The sequence below is a fragment of the Natator depressus genome, chromosome 13 (genome assembly GCF_965152275.1).
Source record: "Natator depressus isolate rNatDep1 chromosome 13, rNatDep2.hap1, whole genome shotgun sequence".
Lineage (NCBI taxonomy): Eukaryota > Metazoa > Chordata > Testudines > Cheloniidae > Natator > Natator depressus.
In genome coordinates this window covers 22,808,144-22,829,821 of record NC_134246.1, presented here as the reverse complement: position 1 = coordinate 22,829,821, position 21,678 = coordinate 22,808,144, and the positions used below count along the sequence as shown (strand labels likewise).

Below are 21,678 nucleotides of genomic sequence, written 5' to 3'. Positions count from 1 at the left end.
GGACCTCTCAACCTTAGTGCGTGAGCCTGAAGCCACATGTCTGTTAGCTAAGGCTGTAGCAGACTCATTAATCTCTAGATGGTCTCAGTGTCACTAGAGGGGGATGGAGCACCACACCAAGCAGGCCTGGGTTCCAGTGTCAGCAAAATGGACACTTCTTTAAGATGCTAGCTGTTATCAGGGGAGGTTTTTTTCCATTGGGCTGGGAATGGTGACTTCTCTGAATGGGGCTGTTGGAGACTTAGCCTTGTTTCTTCCTTCTCTTCTCAGGGTTCCACCATGTGCTCCTTTGAGATTAGGATGCACCGATCACAGCTCAGCCCCAGGAGGCTGGTATAGTGCTGGGCTGCTGACGCACAGAGCTCCTGCTGTGGGATATCGCTCCAACTGGGCCATCCTGGGCCTGCACTCCTTCTCTCCCAGCAGAGCCAATGGACGCCCACGTGGATCTCCTAACAGAACTCGAGCTGCTGGATAAGGTGCCCACGTTGGAGCGGCTGCGGACAGCCCAGAAGCGCAGGGCTCAGCAGCTGAAGAAGTGGGCGCAGTACGAGAAGGAGATGCAGCACAAGAAGCGGAAGCATGAGAAGCGGAGGAGCGCTGTCAGCCGCAAGAAGGTGTCTTTTGAGGCCAGCGTGGCTTTGCTGGAGGCGTCGCTGAGGAATGATGTGGAAGAAGGTAGGACTTGCTGGGGGCGCCTCTGTCTGGCAAAGTCCTTATGGCTTGGCTACTGGTGAACCTGTTGTACCTCCATGCGGTGTGCAGGGCCGCCTGCAGTGGTGTCTGCACAGAATCACTGCCCTTGTGGGCTGGCATTTCCTGCAGTGAAGGCACCAGGCAGCACGGATAGGCTAAGGTGGTGCGGTCAGTGTGGAAAGTCACACTTCCTTAGACTGGTGTCAGAAGGTGGCCCAAGTACATGATGGGGGTGCAGGCTAGATCCTTTTTGGGGGGAGGCTCCTTTCACCTGTCCAACCCTCCCATGCAGGGACAGGCCTACGGTACTTCTGCCCCATATGGCAGGGGAGCTACCAATTCCTATTACTCTGCACTTCTGCAGGAAGATCTTGAAGTGCTGTACGCATGGATAAAAGAAGTCTCCCAGCACCCCGTGAGATGTGTCAGTATCTCTTTCCACTTCAGAGATGGAGGAATTGAGGCACAGGGTGGTGGAGTGACCTGCCCAAGGTCCGAAAGCAAATCAGTGTCAGAGCTGGAAATAGAACCCCGATCAGCTCGACTCCCAATCCCCTGCCATAGTAGCTAAGATACTACAATGCTTGCCATTCATGGGGATACCTATCAGTAGCAGAATATACCCTGACCTGGCCTTCCCCTAAAGCAATGTGTTGTATTTCCTCCAGCCTTCACCTGTCACCCAGTACTACAATTGCCACCTCCCATGTATGTGACTTTAATCTAGCTCCACTACACTGTCTGTGGTCAAGGAAACTGTCTGAACAATTTCTCTGACTAACTGTACTGAAAACTAGAATTGAAATTCCCATGCTAAGGAGCAAGAGAACAGCCTCGGCAGCTGCTGACGGGAGTACTGTCCTATCATAGTAGAAGCTGTATCTGGTTTACTGGCACTTACGTGGATATGTGGAGATGCCTGGAACCTTGCTGAGTTTCATCTTCGCTCTGCCAGTGCAGGTTTATATTGTGGCTTCTAATCTCTAGCCTAGACTGAGTAGGAGCCCTCTTCTCTCTTGCATGTGGCAGCATGTGCTCCCCCAGCTCTACCAGCTGGTATAGACCTCCCTTTTCCCATCCCACGCCCTTTGGGGAGTGTAGTGGTAGCCGCACACTTACGGTGTGCATGGATAGGGACTGAGGTTGGCTCCTTTGGCTTCTGCACAGGGTTTAAGGTGTGTGTATGTTGGGGGGGGGGGAGGGGAGAGGTAACCTGGCCTGCTCTGGAAGGAGTTTCCCCCAAAGTCTTCCCACGGCTGTTCTCTCTGAGATACCTTCTTGTATTCCTTTTAGCCCCTCAGAAAGACATATTGTACCTAATGAGCGTGACAGTGATTGAGTCTGGGGTAGATCGGATTTCCTGTAGAGCTGTGTCTGTCATATCTTTGTAGTGCATTTTGCAAAGCAGTGTACACTGCACAGCTTTAGTGCATGGAATCCTGGTCTGACCCTTGGCAGGTGGGTCTGGGCAGACCTATAATAATCCTTTGGAGACTGACTTACGTATATGTATTTTCACTCTGCGAGTTTAACTGGGTTACAGCTGCCCCCACTGCTGAGCCAGAGTTTCTGAACCCTGACTCTGTTTCATGAATAATTGGCTTCTTGAAGAATGCGAACTATGAGGCCAATTATGAATAATTGTGTCGGTTTTGGACTGTGAAAGCCAGTCATTAGATTTTATGACATGTGACATAAGCGGTAAGTTAATTGCTGCCTGGCTGGCATCCTTTGGTGGTGGCAGGTAGGTGGCAGCTACTTATGATGTTCTGTATATTTTAAACTGTTGGCCCAGCTGTGAGTGACATGAAATACTTCCATTAAATAGGGTAGTGTTGCTCTCTCACACAATATGTCTGGACTTCTGCCTACTGAGTCTCAAGGCTAGAAGAGGTCAAAGGCCAGCAGTATTGTTAAAAATCTCGGTACCTCTGCATCTGCTGGCTTTGGATCATAGAGGTTGGGGGTTAAGAGCATAAGAACTGCTAGACTGGGTCAGACCATGGTCGTCTTGCCCAGTATCTTGTCTCTGACCATTGCTTCAGTGCGAGTGTACAGAACAAGGCAATTGTGGAGTGACCTCCCCAGTCTTCCACTCCCAGCTTCTGACAGTCTGAGGTTTCAAGTTACCTTGAGCATGGGGTTGCATCCCTGACCATCTTGGCTAGTAGCCATTGATGGACCTATCCTCCATTAACTTATCCAGTTCTTTTTTGAACCCAGTTATCCTTTTGGTCATTACAACATCCCATAACAATGAATTCCACAGGTTAGTTGTGTGTTGTGTGAAAAAGTACTCCCTCTTGTTTGTGTTCAACTTGCTTCCTATTAATTTCATTGGATGACCCCTGGTTTTTGTATTGTGGGAGAGGGTAAATAACGCTTTTCTACACCATTCATGATTTTATAGACCTCTATCATATCGCCCACTTAGTTGTCTCTTTCCTAAGATGAACAGTCCTAATCTTTTTAGGCTTTCCTGGTATGAAAGTCGTTCCATACCCTTGATCATCTTTGTTGCCCTTCTCTGAGCCTTTTCCTGTTCCACTATATCCTTTTTAAGATGGGGTGACCAGAACTGGACACAGTATTCGAGAGATGGGCACACCATGAATTTATATAATGGCATTTGTTATTTTCAGTCTTATTTTCGATCCCTTTCCTAATAGTTCCTAACACCCTGTTAGTCTTTTGATCACTGCTGTGCATTGAGCGGAAGTTTTTGTAGAACTATCCACAATGACTCCAAGATCTTTCTTGGGTGGTAACAGGTAATTTAGAGCCTATCATTGTATATGTATAGTTGGGATTATTTTTTCCAGTGTGCATTACTTTGCATTTAACAACATTGAATTTCATCTGCCATTTTGTTGTCCAGTCACTCCGTTTTGTGAGCTCCCTCTGTAGTTCCTCACAGTCTGATTTGCTTCACTATCTTGAATAATTGTGTATCACCTTCAAGCTTTGCCACTTCACTGGTCACCCCCTTTTCCAGATCATTAATGGATACGTTGAACAGCACAGGTCCAAGTACAGATCCTTGGGGGAACTTGAGCGTTGTTTGGGTCTGAGAAGGAACTCAGACCTGTCTCAGAGATGGCTTGTCTAAAATGTCTTTCCTTGTGGGAACGTACTCAAGTGAAAAGAGTGGCTATGAACAACACCATACCCACGAAAAGAGACCTGCAGCTGAATGAGTCAGCACCTGTGAGTTTAACAAATCCATGACTGAAAACTGCATCATGGATGCCATCTAAACTATCCACGTATGGTATCAAATATGAAACATGTCCTATGCCCCTGAGTTCCAAAGACTTGGTCCACCCCGTCATATGAACTAAAGAATCACCATTAGATGTCATGAAATCAAGACTTTTTTTCCCCCTAACCTTCAAAGAGTTGAGGGTGACTATCAAATTCTTGAGCAGATTGGCTAATCCACCCCAGATAGAGTTGTAGTGTGCCCACACACAATAGAAAACACATTGTGACTGGCTCAAATAGAGGAAGATCAAACCAGTCTGGCCACGTAGTTTTCTGCTCTGAAACTTTACTACAGCCTCTACTGTACTGAGACAAGCGTAGAGCTGGGTGGAAATTGTAGTGATTAAAAAAAATAAATGCCCATTGTGTATCACTGCAACTGAGAACTTTCAAAATTGTTCATGAAAACCAATGTGTCCCACCCCAGAATAGCCGAATGTCAGGTGGTTACGGAGTGGAGAGGCACAGGTCTCAAGACTTTGCTCTGAATCAGACATGAGTACTGTAACCGCTGGGCTATTGGCTCTTCTGGCGGTATGTCTCGTACATATACATTCTGACCTGAATTTCAGCTCTGGGGCAGTGAAACCTTTCCTGACAAAAGTTAAAGCTGATACGTTCCTGCCAGAAGGTTCCGTTTTTGACAGACAGGCATTGTCCGACAAACATTTTATTGAAAAATTCCTGACCAGCTCTGTCAAGAGCTTTGAAATTGAGAGAAATTGTTCTGCAAAGCATACCTGGTCACCTTGGCATCTGGTCTTAGTTTAGCTTGTAGTGCCAAGGCCACTTCCAGCTAGAAAAGGAATCTGAATGCAGCACACCAGCCTGGCTGGCGGGCTTTTGATCTCCAGAGTGTTGGCCATATTACCTGGGAAAAGTCCCCAGTTGTGCATGGGCAGTGAAGTGGGTCAAATGCATGGTGAATCATAGAATATCAGGGTTGGAAGGGACCTCAGGAGGTCATCTAGTCCAACCCGTTGCTCAAAGCAGGACCAATCCCCAACTAAATCATCCTAGCCAGGGCTTTGTCAAGCCTGACCTTAAAAACTTCAAAGGAAGGAGATTCTACCACCTCCCTAGGTAATGCATTCCAGTGCTTCACCACCCTCCTAGTGAAAAAGTTTTTCCTAATATCCAACCTTAACCTACTCCACTGCAACTTGAGACCATTACTCCTCGTTCTGTCATCTGGTACCACTGAGAACAGTCTAGATCCATCCTCTTTGGACCCCCCTTTCAGGTAGTTGAAAGCAGCGAGCAAATCCCCCCTCATTCTTCTCTTCCACAGACTAAACAATCCCAGTTCCCTCAGCCTCTCCTCATAAGTCATGTGTTCCAGTCCCCTAATCATTTTTGTTGCCCTCCACTGAACGTTTTCCAATTTTTCCACATCCTTCTTGTAGTGTGGGGCCCAAAACTGGACACAGTACTCCAGATGAGGCCTCACCAATGTTGAATAGATGGGAACAATCACGTCCCTCGATCTGCTGGCAATGCCCGTACTTATACAGCCCAAAATGCCAGTGGCCTTCTTGGCAACAACGGCACACTGTTGCCTCATACCAGCTTCTCGTCCACTGTAACCCCAGGTCCTTTTCTGCAGAAGTGAACTGGCTTACAGCCTGGCCCTTTAATATTCCCTTCCTGGCTGTAGCTGATGGAGTTGTCTACAGGGAAGAGACCATTTCTGGACACCTGCTAATCACTCTGACCCTGAAACTCATTGGTCCTCTAGAAAGCAGTTTCACATTGCACACAGGCATACCCCGTGGGTTGTGTGGGGACCAGGAGGTGGGCATGCAGTTTGGGGCTTGAAGCTCTTCTATTTAATGGGAAACGCCACATCTGATCTCTTTAAATGTAGTGTTACCACTCTGACCCCTTTCCTTTGGCTCGGCCCATGTGGCAGGATGTTCCTCTTACTAGTCGCGTCCTAGCATGCTAATTCAAATCAGACCACATGTGAAAAAGGCACTTTCAGTGCTAGCTGGAAAAATCAAAGAAACCGTATTGTATTGAATCCCTTAGCTAACTGAAGGCTGAGTGGGGGGCGGGGGAATGCAGAGGGATCATATCCCCAATGCAACATTTGCTTCCCCATTTAGCTGAATATTTCAGATGCCTCTGGAATACTTCAACTCAATGGGGTTGTACTGTGTTCATTTTTCAAGTCTAAAAATAGTTTACAGACCAGGTTTTGTCCCTATTCTGGTCCCTGTTGTCCTTCCTGAGTAGTCAGTACAAAGGGTGGGTGGAATCTAACTGCAGCTGCCAAGTATAGAATTCCCTGGCAGAGGAATTCTTAACTAGTTTAGAACAAGCGGAACCAGATCCTAAGCAAATGCCCTACACCCGTTTTAGGAGGCAGAATTTTGCTTCATCAGTTTTCAGCTGACTTTTAGGGCCACAGCCAGATGTTCTTATTTTTATGGCAGCTCCTGCTGTTCAAGGGAAGAGCAATAGAAATGATAATGAGGCTGAGAAGTTAGTTGGAGAAAAAACTGAAGAGCCAGGTGTATGTTTTGGCTCAGAGGTAACTAGGTTGGGGAACGCAGTGGTCTAAATTCCTCTTCTTGCAGTTTATACATTTGACATTTGTAAAGCGGAACAAAAGGGTATTACTAGGAATAACAAAGTGAAAATAGGGAGGGGAAAACTTAGACTGAATATCAGGTTAGCAGGGAGATCTACTAAGCTGTGGAATAACCTCCCAAGGGACGTGGTAGAAGCCTTGTAGCATGAGACTAGGCTGGATGAAAAATCATAAAGTATCCTTTAGGGAACAATCCTGCATGTGCTCCAGGGGACAGATTGGGTGATTTAACAGGTCTTTACCTTTTCTGGCTTCTTTTACTTTTACACTGCTATAACTGAAAGCAGCAGCAGCTGTTTTGCTCAGTTGTCATAATACAAGTATCAACCCAAAAGGTATTTGTTAATGTTATACGTGGGTTAGAACAAGAAATGCTGCTGAGCCTTACCATTTCCTCTTACAAATAACCACCAGTGTTTGCACTGCAGTCATGTCTAGAGGCCAGGGCCCCATTGTGCTAGACTCTTACAAACATCAGCTAAAACCAGTTTCTGCCCAGAAAGGGCTTACGATTAATGTTTAAGACAAAACAGCAGATGTGATCAGCCTAATGTGCAGCACACCAGCTTCCTCATTCAGAGTGTCATGACATAGATGGCTTTTCAGCTGAGATTTAAAAGATAAGGTAGTGGCCTTGCAGACTTTTTACAGGGGATTCTTCCTTGCATAAGGAGCAGTGTAGGAGAGCACAGCAGTGCTTGGTGGGAAACTGGACAGACAATCAAGGCTGACATCATTGGCCTCTGTGGAACTGTATATAGCCCCCGTACACTGCTTTCCCTGCTACTCATTTACTTGCCCTGTGGGTTAACTGAGAACCACCCACCCACCCTTCCCAGTGTTGTCTGAAGGGTTTTCCTTCCTTCTGACATCATAGCAGATATCCAGCTGTGCAGAGTCCTAACAACTTCCTGGCCAGCATCTGGAACTTCAGAAATACACTCTGGAGAGCAGGTATGATGCTTTTGTTGGTTTCACTGTGAAAGCTGCTGTGATAGCTTTGGAATGGAAAGTATTCTTGCAGGATGACAGTCCATACAAGCTGGTTTCACTCTTTGTGAAAGGATGAGTAGCCAGCCCAGCTTCCATGGTGGAAGGTGAACACAAGTACATTCTCTCCAAGGGAGAAATCCTAAATAGGACCTGATTAAAGTAGGCAATGGAGACAACTTCTTGGGCTTTAGTGAATTTGATTTACCTCATGCACAAGTTGTATTTGGAGTAGAAGTACCTGACATGACAAGTTCCTTGCTCACTTTTGGAGGTAGTCCTGCCAAATCCATGGTTAAACTCACTGGCAGGACAGTGTGGTGGAAGCTTAGACAGCCGTCCCCAATGCTATACCTAGTTTGTGAATGGAAGACTTCAGTCTCCAGGGCTGTGACCCAATCAATACTTTCTAGAACACTGAACGATGAAAATAATACCTAATAGTTGGCCATCAAATAGGAAACCACCACTGAGACACTGAAAACTCAGGCCACTCTTCTCCTGAAAGCATGCAGGGCGGCTGTGCCTGGAAAAAGGTATGTGTGCTCAATACCTGAAACACGCTGCATTTGCTCGCAGATTGGGTAACTGCACAACTGCTACCAATTTGAGCTTACAGTTCCCACTTGCATGCATAGCAAAGCAAGAGATTTCCTTGTAGCAACTTCAGGAGGTTCTGTTCTGTTAAGTGCCTTGGTTGGCTGAGGAGGTAAACTAATCAGATTGGAGTGCCCGCTGGAAAGTGCGGGAGGTCCAGTATTGCCAACTCACGTGACGTGAAATTTGGTGCTGTTTCTTAAAGCCCCACCACTTATTATTATTAGAGTTATTCTCAAAGTAAAAGTTGGGGTTCTCATATAACTTTCTGGTCTTTCTCTTTGTGGGGAAGCCTGAAAACCCCAAACCTAAAGAGTCGCAAACAGAAGACAAATGAAATCTTCACATTTATTTAAAAAAAAAATCTCTCAACTTGAACACGTGGGATAGCAATAATGGAGGCAGCATTCACTGAAACCAAGCACGAGTCTTTTCTAAATGCTGTGGAGTTTCTTACGTATGGATCCAAGCCAGAGGCCTGATGCAGATGTTCATGTCTATGGGAAGCTTTGCCTGGGTAGGGCTTCAGCAGTGGGCCCTGTATTCATAACAAGTAAATCAATATTTACCTAGTTAGAACACTGGCGTTTCCCTTATGATGACCCTTGAAAACCTCCAGAAAGCTGCAGCAGAATCTTACGCTCGGAATGTGCAGTCCATGTTGTTTTCTTTTCTTTGCACTATTTTAGTATAAAACTGACCTTGTCAATTACAAAAGCATTTTAAAAGAGGCCCTAATTAGCGTCTATAAATTGCTTTCCCTAGCCTTTCCAAGTTGATGTGGTCTGTTCCCTTGTTACTAAAAATCCTTTTATAAGGTGCCTTAATTTTCCACCCACATGATTAGTTTCCTGCAGCCTTTTTCTCAGCTTTTCCTGCATGCAGTCAAGCTTGAAGGTGTTTTATCAGTAGGTGCATTTACCTGTTTGATGGGGGTTTTTCTGCTGGCTTCTGTGCTGCCTTGAAGGGCCTGAAAAAAGAATTAGTTGTCCCCAGCAGAATCAGGACATATATTTAATAAATTAATCAAGCCCTAAATGTGCAAGGTCTCTGTTCAATAATACATAATTTTTTGGGCTTCTTGGGCACTAAAATCCATTCCTTCTGGTGCACCAACAAGGGAAACGTCAATGTCAGCCTTGTTGGCAAAGGTGAAATTATTCTAATGGTAAATTAGTGGAGGTGTGTGCTTCAGTTACATGCTGATACAGTCTGGGTCTGACTACAGCCAGGCTGGCTGACGTATGGCAATTAAGCAGTTGCCAGTGACATCAGAACCTGGGAGTCCATCTGATGTTCTAACAAATGGATGACTCTTCCTGGCTGCTTGAAGTCAGAGCTAGGCAGGAAACTGTGTTCCTGTCTTGTCAGACTTCTGAGATTTCAAAAACTTTCCTGGTCTTGAATAGGGATGAAAAGTAACCTGTGAAATTTTTTGCAAATGGAAAATTTCAGATTGGGTCAATAAAAGCACTTCATTCAAATGTTGACCTTTAATTTCTTTTTTACTATAAATTACCTTAAATGTTTAAACTAAAAGTAGTTTTGAATTGAAATGAAATGTTTCATTTCCAAAACATCAAAATGGGAAACTTTGACAACTTAATTTTTTTTTCAAAATGGGAAACTTTTAAAATGAAAACTTTTCCACTTGGTTTTGACATCAGCATTTTCCTTCTAAAAAGCTATTTCATTGAAAAATTCCAACCAGCTCTACTTAAAGCATTTACAGTATCCACTGAGGAGAGCCCTTTATGGCATGTGCTTTTTCTGTTTCAAGGCATCTGAAATGACAAATAGACCATAAAGAGTGGGGTCGGGCTCTGTTTAATGCGCCTGTCACCATGTCTAGATACTCTGTCAAACTAAAAATCCAGGCCAAAATTCTCAAACGTTCAGCTCCTAAAGCCATACACGGCACCACAACAACAAAAAAGGGGGGTGCGGGGAAAATGATTTTTTTTTAAAGAAGTACTGAACACTTGCAGCTCCTGTTAACTGCAATAGAAACCAAAAGTGCACAGCCCCTTTAGACACCCTGGTTTGAAAATTGTAACCTTTATAAATTGGCCCAAATATTAAAAAAAACAAAAATCCTTGCCTGTGTTACTGTAATCTGAGATTGATAAAATGAAAACAAGATTGTTAATCTAATTTCTCAGTTTATGCTGTGCGCATGCTCTGTCCCAGCATGCTCTCTCACTTTACACAATGAAGCTACAATTTCATGTTCTGTTAATATTCAGCTCATTTTCTGGTTTGTTTTTTGTTTTGCAAACTACAGATCTGATCCCACTTCCACAGGAGTCCATGGTAAAACCTTGATTGCTATGGATGCATTATCAATTCCTAGCAGAGTATATGTCATGCAGTGCTTGGGTTACCAATATATTGTTGAATGGCAAAATTGAAAACGATACTTTTTTATGGATCTCTTCAATCACTGAAAATATTTCATATAGGTTTTTTAAAACTCCTATACAGTGGACCCTAAATGTTGGGTCCAAACTACTTGTCCCTCTTTAACAAAGAGTGTTAAATTGTATCCAGGCATTTAAAATGGATCTGGACTTGGCCAATGGCTCTTGCCAACTCCTGGATTTTGTTTCTTAACAAAAGTAGCTTAAATTCTAAAGTGTTGGAAAGAATGTGGTTTGGAGGCTAGTTTCAGCAGCTTTGTCTCCCTGGTTTCACTTTTAAAACCTGACACACTTTGGCAGGTTCAATCTTTACTCTTGTACTTTTTAGACAAGAACCATCTCTTAAAACAGCTGCGTTGTCTAGCTGTGAACAGCCATTAATTCCCATTAGCTGCAGTTACTGTTGATCATGTGTGCTGCACACTTCTAGTCTGTATAGGCTTGGTTTAAACAGACCCCTTTAGCATGGGTAATCCCACTGATGAATTGTCCGGGTATGATATTGTCTCAGTCAGTGTATTGTCCTGGTTAGTGTGGGGATGGACTAGGACATCAGTGTTTGAGGCTGCTATTACATATCACCTTATGTAATACAGTAAAAGCTGTGTTATCCAGCACTTGATCAACCAGAAAGCTCTATTAACCGGCATTTCTGATATCTCCCAATACACATTTTCAGTCTAGTAACCGGGACTAGTGTACTGCGCAGTTGGTTATGCAATTGCACATTCTGCACTCTACTTTTATGCAAAAGAGGCAGAAGACAAGTAAGCAAGCTGATATCAGGGATTTATTCAAAAAAGCAGCTTCCAGGGTGTGTCACAGGGTCATTACAGATTCAGCCCAATCTCCTGCACCTTCTACATCTACAATGACAGTTGATGCTGATAATGATGACCATGAGGTACTGCAAGATCCTGAAGATCATCAAAGAAGGATTAAATTTATGTTCAGTATAGTTTTAGTGCAAAGAATATTTTTGGTGATCTGGGTGTACACCATGCGCTGCCCATAGTGATATGTAGTGGCATAAGAGAACCTACTGTACAGAAACCTTTACCTGTATATACCTAAGTGCTTCAAGAAACCAACCACTCTTCAGTGCAGTACGACTACTGGATTGGTGAGTACCTGTGTCATAAATATAAAGGGAAGGATAAACCCCCTTAAAATCCCTCCTGGCCAGAGGAAAAATCCTCTCACCTGTAAAGGGTTAAGAAGCTAAAGGTAACCTCGCTGGCACCTGACCAAAATGACCAATGACGAGACAAGATACTTTCAAAAGCTGGGAGGAGGGAGAAAAACAAAGGGTCTGTGTCTGTCTGTATGCTGCTTTTGCTGGGGACAGAACAGGAATGGAGTCTTAGAACTTTTAGTAAGTAATCTAGCTAGGTATGTGTTAGATTATGATTTCTTTAAATGGTTGAGAAAAGAGCTGTGCTGAATAGAATGACTATTCCTGTCTGTGTGTCTTTTTTGTAACTTAAGGTTTTGCCTAGAGGGATTCTCTATGTTTTGAATCTAATTACCCTGTAAGGTATCTACCATCCTGATTTTACAGAGGTGATTCCTTTACTTCTATTAAAAGTCTTCTTGTAAGAAAACTGAATGCTTTTTCATTGTTCTAAGATCCAAGGGTTTGGGTCTGTGGTCATCTATGCAAATTGGTGAGGATTTTTACCAAACCTTCCCCAGGAAGTGGGGTGCAAGGGTTGGGAGGATTTTGGGGGGAAAGATGTGTCCAAACCACGTTTCCCACTAAACCCAGATAAAGTTTGGTGGTGGCAGTGGAAATCCAAGGGTAAAATAATTTTGTACCTTGGGGAAGTTTTAACCTAAGCTGGTAAAAGTAAGCTTAGGAGGTTTTCATGCAGGTCCCCACCTCTGTACCCTAGAGTTCAGAGTGGGGAAGGAACCTTGACAACCTGTATACTATTTTATACTTTATTCATTTTATTGTAGTCTAATTCTTTGACAATTGGTATTCCATTGGTAAGTACAACTCTTAGTTAACCGGAATTTTTGACTAACCGGCACTCCCTATACCGCCAGCATGCCGGATAACAAAGCTTTTACTGTGTTAGAGAGACAAGGTGGGTGGGGCAATATCTTTTATTGGACCATCTTCTATTGATGAAAGAGACAAGCTTTCGAGCTATACAGAGCTCCAATTCAGGTCAGAAGCTGGTCCAATAAAAGATATTACCTCACCCCCTCTTGTCTCTCTAATATCCTAGGTCCAACACGGCTACAGCAACACTGCAAACAATATTTAATATTGTTTTAACAATCCCATTATTTCAGTGGTAATGTAGAGATTGGTTCCTTTGTCCAATAGACATGTTAACTGAGAGGAAGCATGTCATCTGTGGCCTGAAATGTAAGTTTCATTGAGGTTTGTATCATTCCTAGATGCTGACTGAAGTTAAAGCATTTCTCTGGTTTGATAGGACTTGGGGGAGACTCTTGCTGCAGTTGCACCACGTAATGTGAAGGGTTTCCTGCCAAGAGGGAAAAACGGAGGCAGTTCAGAGTTAAGTCTGAAGTTCTCCTCAGTGTGCTTGTGAAGTATGGCAGGTAAGGTCACCATCTTCTCCACAAACACTGCATTGCCAAATCTCAGCAAGCCAAGCCGAGGACACAATGGCAGCCTTAGCTGGAAATGTCATGGCTTTTGTCAGCTCAAGGCAGATTATTAATGTTACCTTGGCTCAAGTGGGGATGTTTGTGCCCAAAACAAAGCGCTAAATCTCTCCCGTTTAACCTGTCATTGCCCCCTGTCACAGCTGCTGTACTTACAACTGCGAAGAACTAGCAGGGACACCCTCCTCAGCCCTCAAGAAGGGCGGATGGTGGGAAGCACGTGGCAATGCACATGCCCTGCAGGTGATCTAACTGCCATCAAGCCAGCCCCTTTGAGATTCTTGTTTACGCTTTAATATCCTGCAACTGCCATGTATCAAAGGTCATAATTTCCAAGACTCAAACCAATAATAGTTTGCATGTACACAACACCGGTAGCCAACTACCTCAAAGCACTTTAAATGTTGCGACTCCCCCGAGGGAGATTTTATTAACCCCATTTACAAATGGGGAAACTGAGGCACATAGGTTCAAGTAACTTGCCCAAGGTGTCAATGAGTCACTTGCAGAGCTGGGCCTGGAACCCAAATCAGCTGGTTTCCAGTCCCTGCTCCAGCTACTAGCTCAGACTCTGAAAAGTATCTTTTGATCTGGCTGCCCAACTGGAGGGTCTGTAACTGAAGAGGAATTGGTATCACAGTACAGATATCAGCTAGCTGAAATGGGGATGGCAGCATGGAAGTTATTGCAGTAAGCAAAACTTAGCTCTTCCTCCTCCTTACCGGCCCACTGTGCTGTTACTTCCCGCACTCAAATAGCAGCCACCTACGTTCTTCAGCTCCTTCAGTAAAGAGAACCACAAGAGAGCAAAAATAAAGGCACCTGGGGTGATTGGAAGATATCTCCTGTGTAATAGGTGGTGGCAGGAACCTAGAACAAAACAGTGGCCCTGTCTCTACGTGGATAGTGGTCTTGGACATCTAAAGTTGCAGTGCACAAAGGCATTGCGGTCTAGAGCTAAACATGCCACACTTTGTATTGGTCGAGGGGTTTGTAAATGAATATTGGTGACTTTAGAAGGAGGAGAAGCCGGTTGCGGAGAGCCCTCACATGTCTGCCTTTCCTGAAGAGGTTGGGGGAGGCGGGGGAGTCATGCTTGTAGACAGTTCATAGGGAGCAGAGAATCAGCCCAGGGACTATGTGTGGCAGTTTAACATGCCTGCAGGCTTTTCTTTTTTGCCTTTTCTCCTGCCCAGGGAGAAATTTAGAGGTAATCTGCTTTATTCTTTCCAGACTTAAATCCCTGTCCTGGCTTCGGGACTGCGACCTGGGATACGCTAAAAAGGAAGGTCGACCCAGCTACATCGCTCAGGGTTGTGGAAAAATCTACGCATCTGAGTGACATCGTCAAGCCAGCCTAACCCCTCATGTAGACGGTGCTGGGTCGATGGAAGAATTATTCCGTCGAGCTAGTGACTGCCTCTCAGGGAGGTGGATTAACTACGCTGACAGGAGAACCCCTCCCATACCATTGCTGTAGTGAGTTTCTACGCTGATGCGCAGTAGCATTTTAAGTGTAGATGTAGCCAAACCTGGCCCTGGTCAGCCTGTATACATTTACAGTGGCAGTACCTGCTCCTTAGGGCTTAGGCTGTGATCAGGTGTCTTAGTGTATTTATAGATATCTCCATAGCATGGCTGAGTAACTGCATGTATGTGTTTTGTGTAAATGATGCTGGCCCTGTACCCCCTGCCACTCACTTATATTCATTCTCCTCACGCCTCTGTTTTGCTTCGGATCCCACAAGCTGCAGTTCTCCCACTTCCCTGAGGAATGCTCTAATTCCTTATTTAATACCAGTTGCTATGGCAGCTGTCAAGGTAGCTCCTGATGACCTATTGTAATGCTTCTGTTTCCCTGGTGTTTGCTTTCCACTGGAACCTGGCCATGTGTTTCCCAAGCTGTAAGTAATCTGAGTTTGAGAAACCTTATCACCTCTTAAGAATGAATTGGCAAAAAATCGGATTCTGGAAGGATCATTAAAAGTGTTCCGAGCCTGGCTTACCTTATTCCCCATCACTCCATGGCTAGTAAATACGCCAGCAAACAAGCCACAGTTTAACACTGCCATGCTGCCAGTTTAACTCTGTTATCTCTAGGGCCAGAGGAAAACCAGTACATTGCTGACTATCCCAGCACCACTGCCCTTAATTAGGAAACAATAGATCAGATGCAGCCTGCAGTAAGCACTGAAGTCAAGTGGGGCTTGCGACTGCTTATCCCTGAAGTTGCCCTCCAGAAAATCCCAGGTTGGTGTAAACTTGCCCTCACTTTGAACACTAGCTGAAGGTGAAATGGGATCCAGCTATAATATTTTCCCCCTTACACTCAGCAGACACTGTATACCACATTTTACGGTGTCCCAGAGTTTGGCTTATTATCTTATGTTAAACCTGTCCCTTTAGTTTTTCCAAGTCGGCTATTGACCCACCTGTTCTCCCAGGAAGGGAATGCCCCCCTTTTACCTTGCCTGGGCCGAGTCAAAAAGTCTGTTTGCTCCTTGAGGCAGGATGCCAGCCTGGCTGCATGAAAGATGTGATTCACCACAGGAAACTGGATGTTTCTAGAGATCATATTAATGCTGATGCGTATGCCTGGGCTTTGGGTGGGCAAAAGGATAGGTCCTTTTAATAAGGAGGACTCTTGCCCAGTCTCTAAGGAGAGGAGTGAGGAGAGCAGGTCTAATGACCGACTGGCTATTGGAATAAAGTTGAAAGCAACCCCACTGAACCACCTTGCTCCTCCATGTTTTACCTTAATCCTGGTTCATAGCGGGGACTTGCTAGCTTCACAGTGCTGTTGCTTTGTCCTAATTAGTTACACAACTAGAGCTGTTTGAAAAACAAATTTCCTTCTGTGGGAAGATGCAGCATCTCAGAATGACTCTCCCTTCCAAATTAGAACAAAACCTAGCAAAATTTTTTGCAAAACAAAATTCCCAAGTTTTCAATTGGAAATATTGAGATGGTAAAATTTCGATGCTGAATGACCCAAGATTTGATATGTCAAAAAAACCATTTTCTTTCCAATTCTCCGGATCAGAAAATCTCTTCATAGCCATTTTCCACCATGGAATTTATTTCAATAAAATGACATTTCCCAGTCCCAAAATGTGACCCACTGCAGAAAAGAGAGGGGACCGAGGGCAGGGGTTCCCGGGGGGCTGTCAGAGAACGGGGGGGTTGGATAGGGCAGGAGTCCTGGGGGGGGCTCTCAGGGGGCGAGAAGTGGGGGTTCGGATAGGGGGTGGGGGCCGGGCCATGCCTGGCTGTCTGGGGAGGCACAGCCTTCCCTAACTGGCCCTCCATACAATTTCAGAAACGCAGTGCGGCCCTCAGGCCAAAAAGTTTGCCTGCCCCTGCCGTAGACAAACTTCTCAGGACTCTGCCAGCTCTTTACTTTGCCTTATGGGTAATGCTTCATTCACCCCAGTTCCCGAGCTCCCTGGCAAAGCACTCCCCTGGAGCATCTAGCCCGTGTCACTAGATATTGACCGAAATTACCAAGTTTGCTATCTCCAGCGAGACAGCGTACACTCCAGCATGTTTGGCTGAAGTAAGAATTCACATTGTTTAATATTACAGTACTGAGATCTAATTACAGGAAAACAAAGTGAAGTTTATTAACAAATATGGAGATTTAAGTGATATTGAGTAAAGAGAGTGGAAAGAGTATTGGTTATAAATAAAACTATAACATACTTTTAAGATACTAATCATCACTTTAGCAAGCTATAATCCTTAGGCTAAAAGCAATTTTCTCACCCTCAAAGTTTTTCTGCAGAATTTGCTGATTAATAAGGTTATGATTCTGTCACAGAGATCATGGATTCCGGGACTTTCCGGGACCTCCATGATGTCTTCCACAGTGGCAGGGCTGGAGCAGCTGTCAGCCCCAGGGCCGCCCGAGCAGCAGCACCAGGGCTGAAGAAGAGGCTGGGGTTGTGTCAACCCCGCTGGAGCAGCGGCGGTCAGCCCTGGCCTCAGGAGTAGCGGCAGGGCTGGAGCAGCTGCCGGAGGTCATCCCCTGGCAGTGCTCCAACTCTTAGTCCCCCCGTGCCCTCAGGGTATTTTTAGTAAAAAAAAAAAAAAAAAAAGGGACAGGTCGCGGGCTTCCTTGAATTTTTGTTTAGTGCCCGTGACTTGTCCCTGATTTTTACTAAAAATATCTGTGACTGAATCTTAACCTTACTGATTTTCAATCAAATCAGGGCCCAGATTTTCATGGTTCTTCCCCCCCCCGTGTCCTCCCCCAGGAGTCTCCTCTGTAAGAGGATAACAAAATGTCTTTTTGCGTCCCCTTATGTTTCCCCCAAACACATTGTTTTGCCCCCCCGAGACAAAACAATTCCTTGTAGCTTTAGGGTATGCCTTCACTAGCAACGTTAAAGTGCTGCCGCGGCTGTGCAGTCGTGGCACCAGTCGCTGCGTAGTCCCAGCGCTGAAAAAAACCCACCCCCGTGAGGGGAGTAGCTACTGGTGCACTGTCTACACTTACGTTTTTTCACACCCCGAGCGAGAAAGTTGCAGCACTGTACAGTGGCGGTGCAGACACGGCCTCAGTCTCTGGTGTCTTCCCATGCCGATGTCACAGCCCCCAGTCAACCTGGCTTTTCCTGTTGACGTACACGCAAATACTGCTCTGATTGTGTTTGGCTTCACGGTGCTCCATTTGCATTAGGGACAAGGGAGATAACTACCTATCTGGAAGCAAACCTGTTTCTCCCTTTGGTTACAGACTCTAAAGCATAATATCAATGTGTGTCCATAATTCCTCATATAGTGTTACTGTATACATTTCACAATGATATTAATGACCAGTGTGTTAACGGCTTTCATTCAGTACCTTACAAGGCACTCTCTATAGATAAATATTATGACAGTAATGTGTTAGGTGTAGTGAATTTGTCAGGGCCAATAAGAATTGCAGACACATAGTGAACCACCAATGGGCCTCTGTGTTACAGTAATATTGACGGCTTTTTTACTGTTGCAGATCTGAAGTACACTTAAAACTGAGTGTGCTAAACATCTGTTTAGAATCTTGTCAGTGTGCAGAGTGCTTTAAAGACAAACAGGAAGACAGGATCCGTGCCCTGAGGAGTTTCCACTTTAAACACCCCTGTGAGGTGAAAGCAGCACTTCAAGATGACACATGTTCTCAAAATGTGAGGCACATAATAGAAATAGGAATCCGCTTTAAGAAGGAAAAGAATAAAGAACAAGTTTATGGTGTGGGTGGGTGGGTATCAGGGGAGGAGATTTCAGTCAAACACTTAAAGAATAAGTTTTAACCTATTTAAGAGCTCAGAGTCCTTCTGTGACTTTTAGAACTTTTCAGACCTGATTTTTTAAACTGTGTACGTTTCTCTTAATTAGCACAGTCTGTCAGACCTCAGGAAAACTCCTCGGGCAGCTAAATGCACTCTTCTTTTTAATTAAATGTGGTTGGGTTGCCTGAAATAGCCCTTATTAGTAATGGGGTAGTGTTCCACCAAAGGAGGACAATCCCAGTGGAATCTATAGACTGGGGCAGTCTCCTAACTCTCTCATGCAGCTGTTTTGAAAGCTTTTAAATAGAAACTAGCAAGGTATCAATGCAGGTCTCAGAATCTTAGAATATCAGGGTTGGAAGGGACCTCAGGAGGTCATCTAGTCCAACCCGTTGCTCAAAGCAGGACCAATCCCCAACTAAATCATCCCAGCCAGGGCTTTGTCAAGCCTGACATTAAAAACCTCTAAGGAAGGAGATTCCCCCACCTCCCTAGGTAACCCATTCCAGTGTTTCACCACCCTCCTAGTGAAAAAGCTTTTCCTAATATCCAACCTAAACCTCCCCCACTGAAACTTGAGACCATTACTCCTTGTTTTGTCATCTGGTACCACTGAGAACAGTCTAGATCCATCCTCTTTGGAACCCCCTTTCAGGTAGTTGAAAGCAGCTATCAAATCTCCCCTCATTCTTCTCGGAGTCTAATGCTAACTTCCTTTGATGTGGGCAGCAACATTGACTAAAGTCTAACTTCGCTGCTGAGTGATGTCAGAAAAAAAACAAACAAATGTGTCCTTGTTTTGTAATAATACTAATGCCTCACTGTCAGATAGCACTCATTAGTGTAGATCTCGATGAGTCACTGAGTTGAACAATCCATGGTTTTTACCTACTGTAGCAATCAATATAGAATCTAAGCACTAAAGAGCATGGAAAAAAAGAATCCCTGTCTATTTCAGTAACAGTCCTGCTCACAAAGGACTTCCACGTTGGTGTGATTGTGAAATGGTCACTGGGCTTGGTAGGGTTACCAATAAACATGATGCTCACTAAAGGGTGCATAGTAGGACCATCAGCAATCTGATCAGGCACAGGCTATGGGACAGTGCCCCATCCCAGAATCCATTCTTATCTTCTACCACATTGCAGCCCTTTTAAAAGCAATACACTTGAGGCACAGGGGAAATTCCAAGTTCACCCTGTATTGTGGAGTCAAGGTTCAAATCATCATGTCCTCTGACACCAATTTTACTGGACCACTGAGTGGTCCAAGATTTTTGACTTATTCAGTAAGCCCTTTAATACTTGGATAGTGGACACTGAAATTATGATGGTGAATGAGAGCATGAAACATTTCTTTTACTTGCATTCAGAGACCTGTTTTCCAGTTAAGGGGCATCACCTGCCAAACAGTTTCCTAAGACTAAGTAGGATTGACAGCCTGAGTTACAGCTGGAGCTGGGGGAAATTGTCAGCTAGTTCACTCCCTGTAGCAATGTGCTGGGGCAGGGACCCAGGAGATGTGAGAGCAGCTGTGACTGGATGGCTCTGCTGGATGCAATCTTTCACACTCTCTGGGTTTTGCCAGGTTTCCTGAAGCACAGTGCAGGTTTATTCTTACTGGGCCAAATTCCAAGATGTGCTGAGCACCTACAAGGCCTGGTGACTTCTGTGAGAACTCCATGAATGGCACCCTTGGGCATTTGGCTCCTTAAGAATGAGTTACTCAGAGTCAATGAGCCTCCTATTCCTTGCGAGTAGATGTTAGTGCAAAGCCTGCCAATAGAAACACTCCTTGCCCCTGGTACTAATCAACCACAAACTGGAGTTTTGTGCCTCTGAGGAATGGATTCTGGATGCACCCCAGCTAGTGCTGGAAGTTTCCAGCTCCTGTGGGAGTGACTTACCAATTAGCAGTGGGATGGTGGGGGGTGGGGTAGTTCCCATTTGGCTTCAGTCACCTTGTTTTGGAAATTGATTCTGACAGGATGGAGCCTACACCCTTCTCTTTCCCTTAAACAGAAAGTGACTCTGGGCTTTCCAGTCATGGGACAGGAAGGAGGTAGGAGAGGCTTGTTAAATCTCCTAGCAAGAGTGGCTTAATTGTTAAACTCTGTCATGCTGTGACACCAGTCACAATCAGGGGCCTACTTGGTATTCTGGAAAGAGTTTCCAAGTCTGCAGCACCATGACCAGCAGTCCTGAAATGCCATGGCTGGGGCCACTAGAAGCTGCTTCAATAATATTCAAGTATGCCGACACATTGGTGCTGGAGAGCCACTTTAGCTGCTGGCTGAACAGCCAATTGAAGAAAAAGCCTGTCATTTCATAACTAAAACAGCCCCTCGGGCTGTGAGACTAACCAAATGTCTTTGTTGCTCATGTCTGAGTAAGCAGAGCTAGCAAAGCCTAGGATGGGGTATTGGTCTTTACATGTTGCTCTCTGCTGAATAGGGAAGTAGGTGAAACATAGTTCTCCCTTACTGCTGCATTGTGATGAGCTTGGCTAGTTTTATATAATACTGCCCTTTCATGAATGGGATCGAAGCTATCTGACTGCATATCATAGCCGAATGGAGTCTCTTCTTCAGCTCAAGTGCTTTTGGAGCCATTGTATCTGGGTTCTTTCACTGCCTAACTGAGTAGCAATGGTGTACTGCATAATGACAGCCATGGCATTCTACATAACTGTTGCTGTGTTCACCTCTAGCGGAATCTGTCAGAGAAAAAAACAGCCGAGGGACACCTCCATATCCAAATAACGGCAGCTCCATTTGGATAAAGGGGATGCTATTGTATATAGCTATGTCACGGAGTCACCGGGCCAATGCTCTGGAACTACTCCATATGAGGCCAGTCAGGACTCTGGGGTAGCATGCCTTCTCTCTCTGAGCATACTGTCACCAGGGCAAGAAGCTTACACAGCTTCGACCTTCCTGGGTCTGACCTTGATGCATTCAGCATCCCCTTCCTCACTATGCGCTTCCCACAGCAAGTCCACCCAGGCGGGGCTCCTGGGGAAGCCAAAGGGCCTTGCAGCCCAACTCCATGGTCAGCAGTGACTCTCAGTCAGCGTAAAAGGGAAGGTTTATTAGGTGACAGGAACACAGAGTAGAATAGAACTTGGTAGCACAGGATCAGTGACTTTCAGCCAAGTCCATCCTGGGGAGTCCTGGGCCAGATGCCCTGGACTCCCCCTC

General features: G+C 45.0%; 1 protein-coding gene across 1 annotated transcript in view; it reads left to right on the top strand.

Moving 5' to 3' along the window:
* The window catches only part of PPP1R16B (protein phosphatase 1 regulatory subunit 16B), a 101,413-nt gene that overhangs the window by 22,335 nt on the left and 57,400 nt on the right, over positions 1–21,678 (top strand). Inside the window, exon 2 of the mRNA XM_074970221.1 lies at positions 271–678. Coding sequence (XP_074826322.1) covers positions 432–678 — 247 coding nt within the window. The 5' untranslated portion in view covers positions 271–431. The remainder of the gene's footprint in view (positions 1–270; positions 679–21,678) is intronic.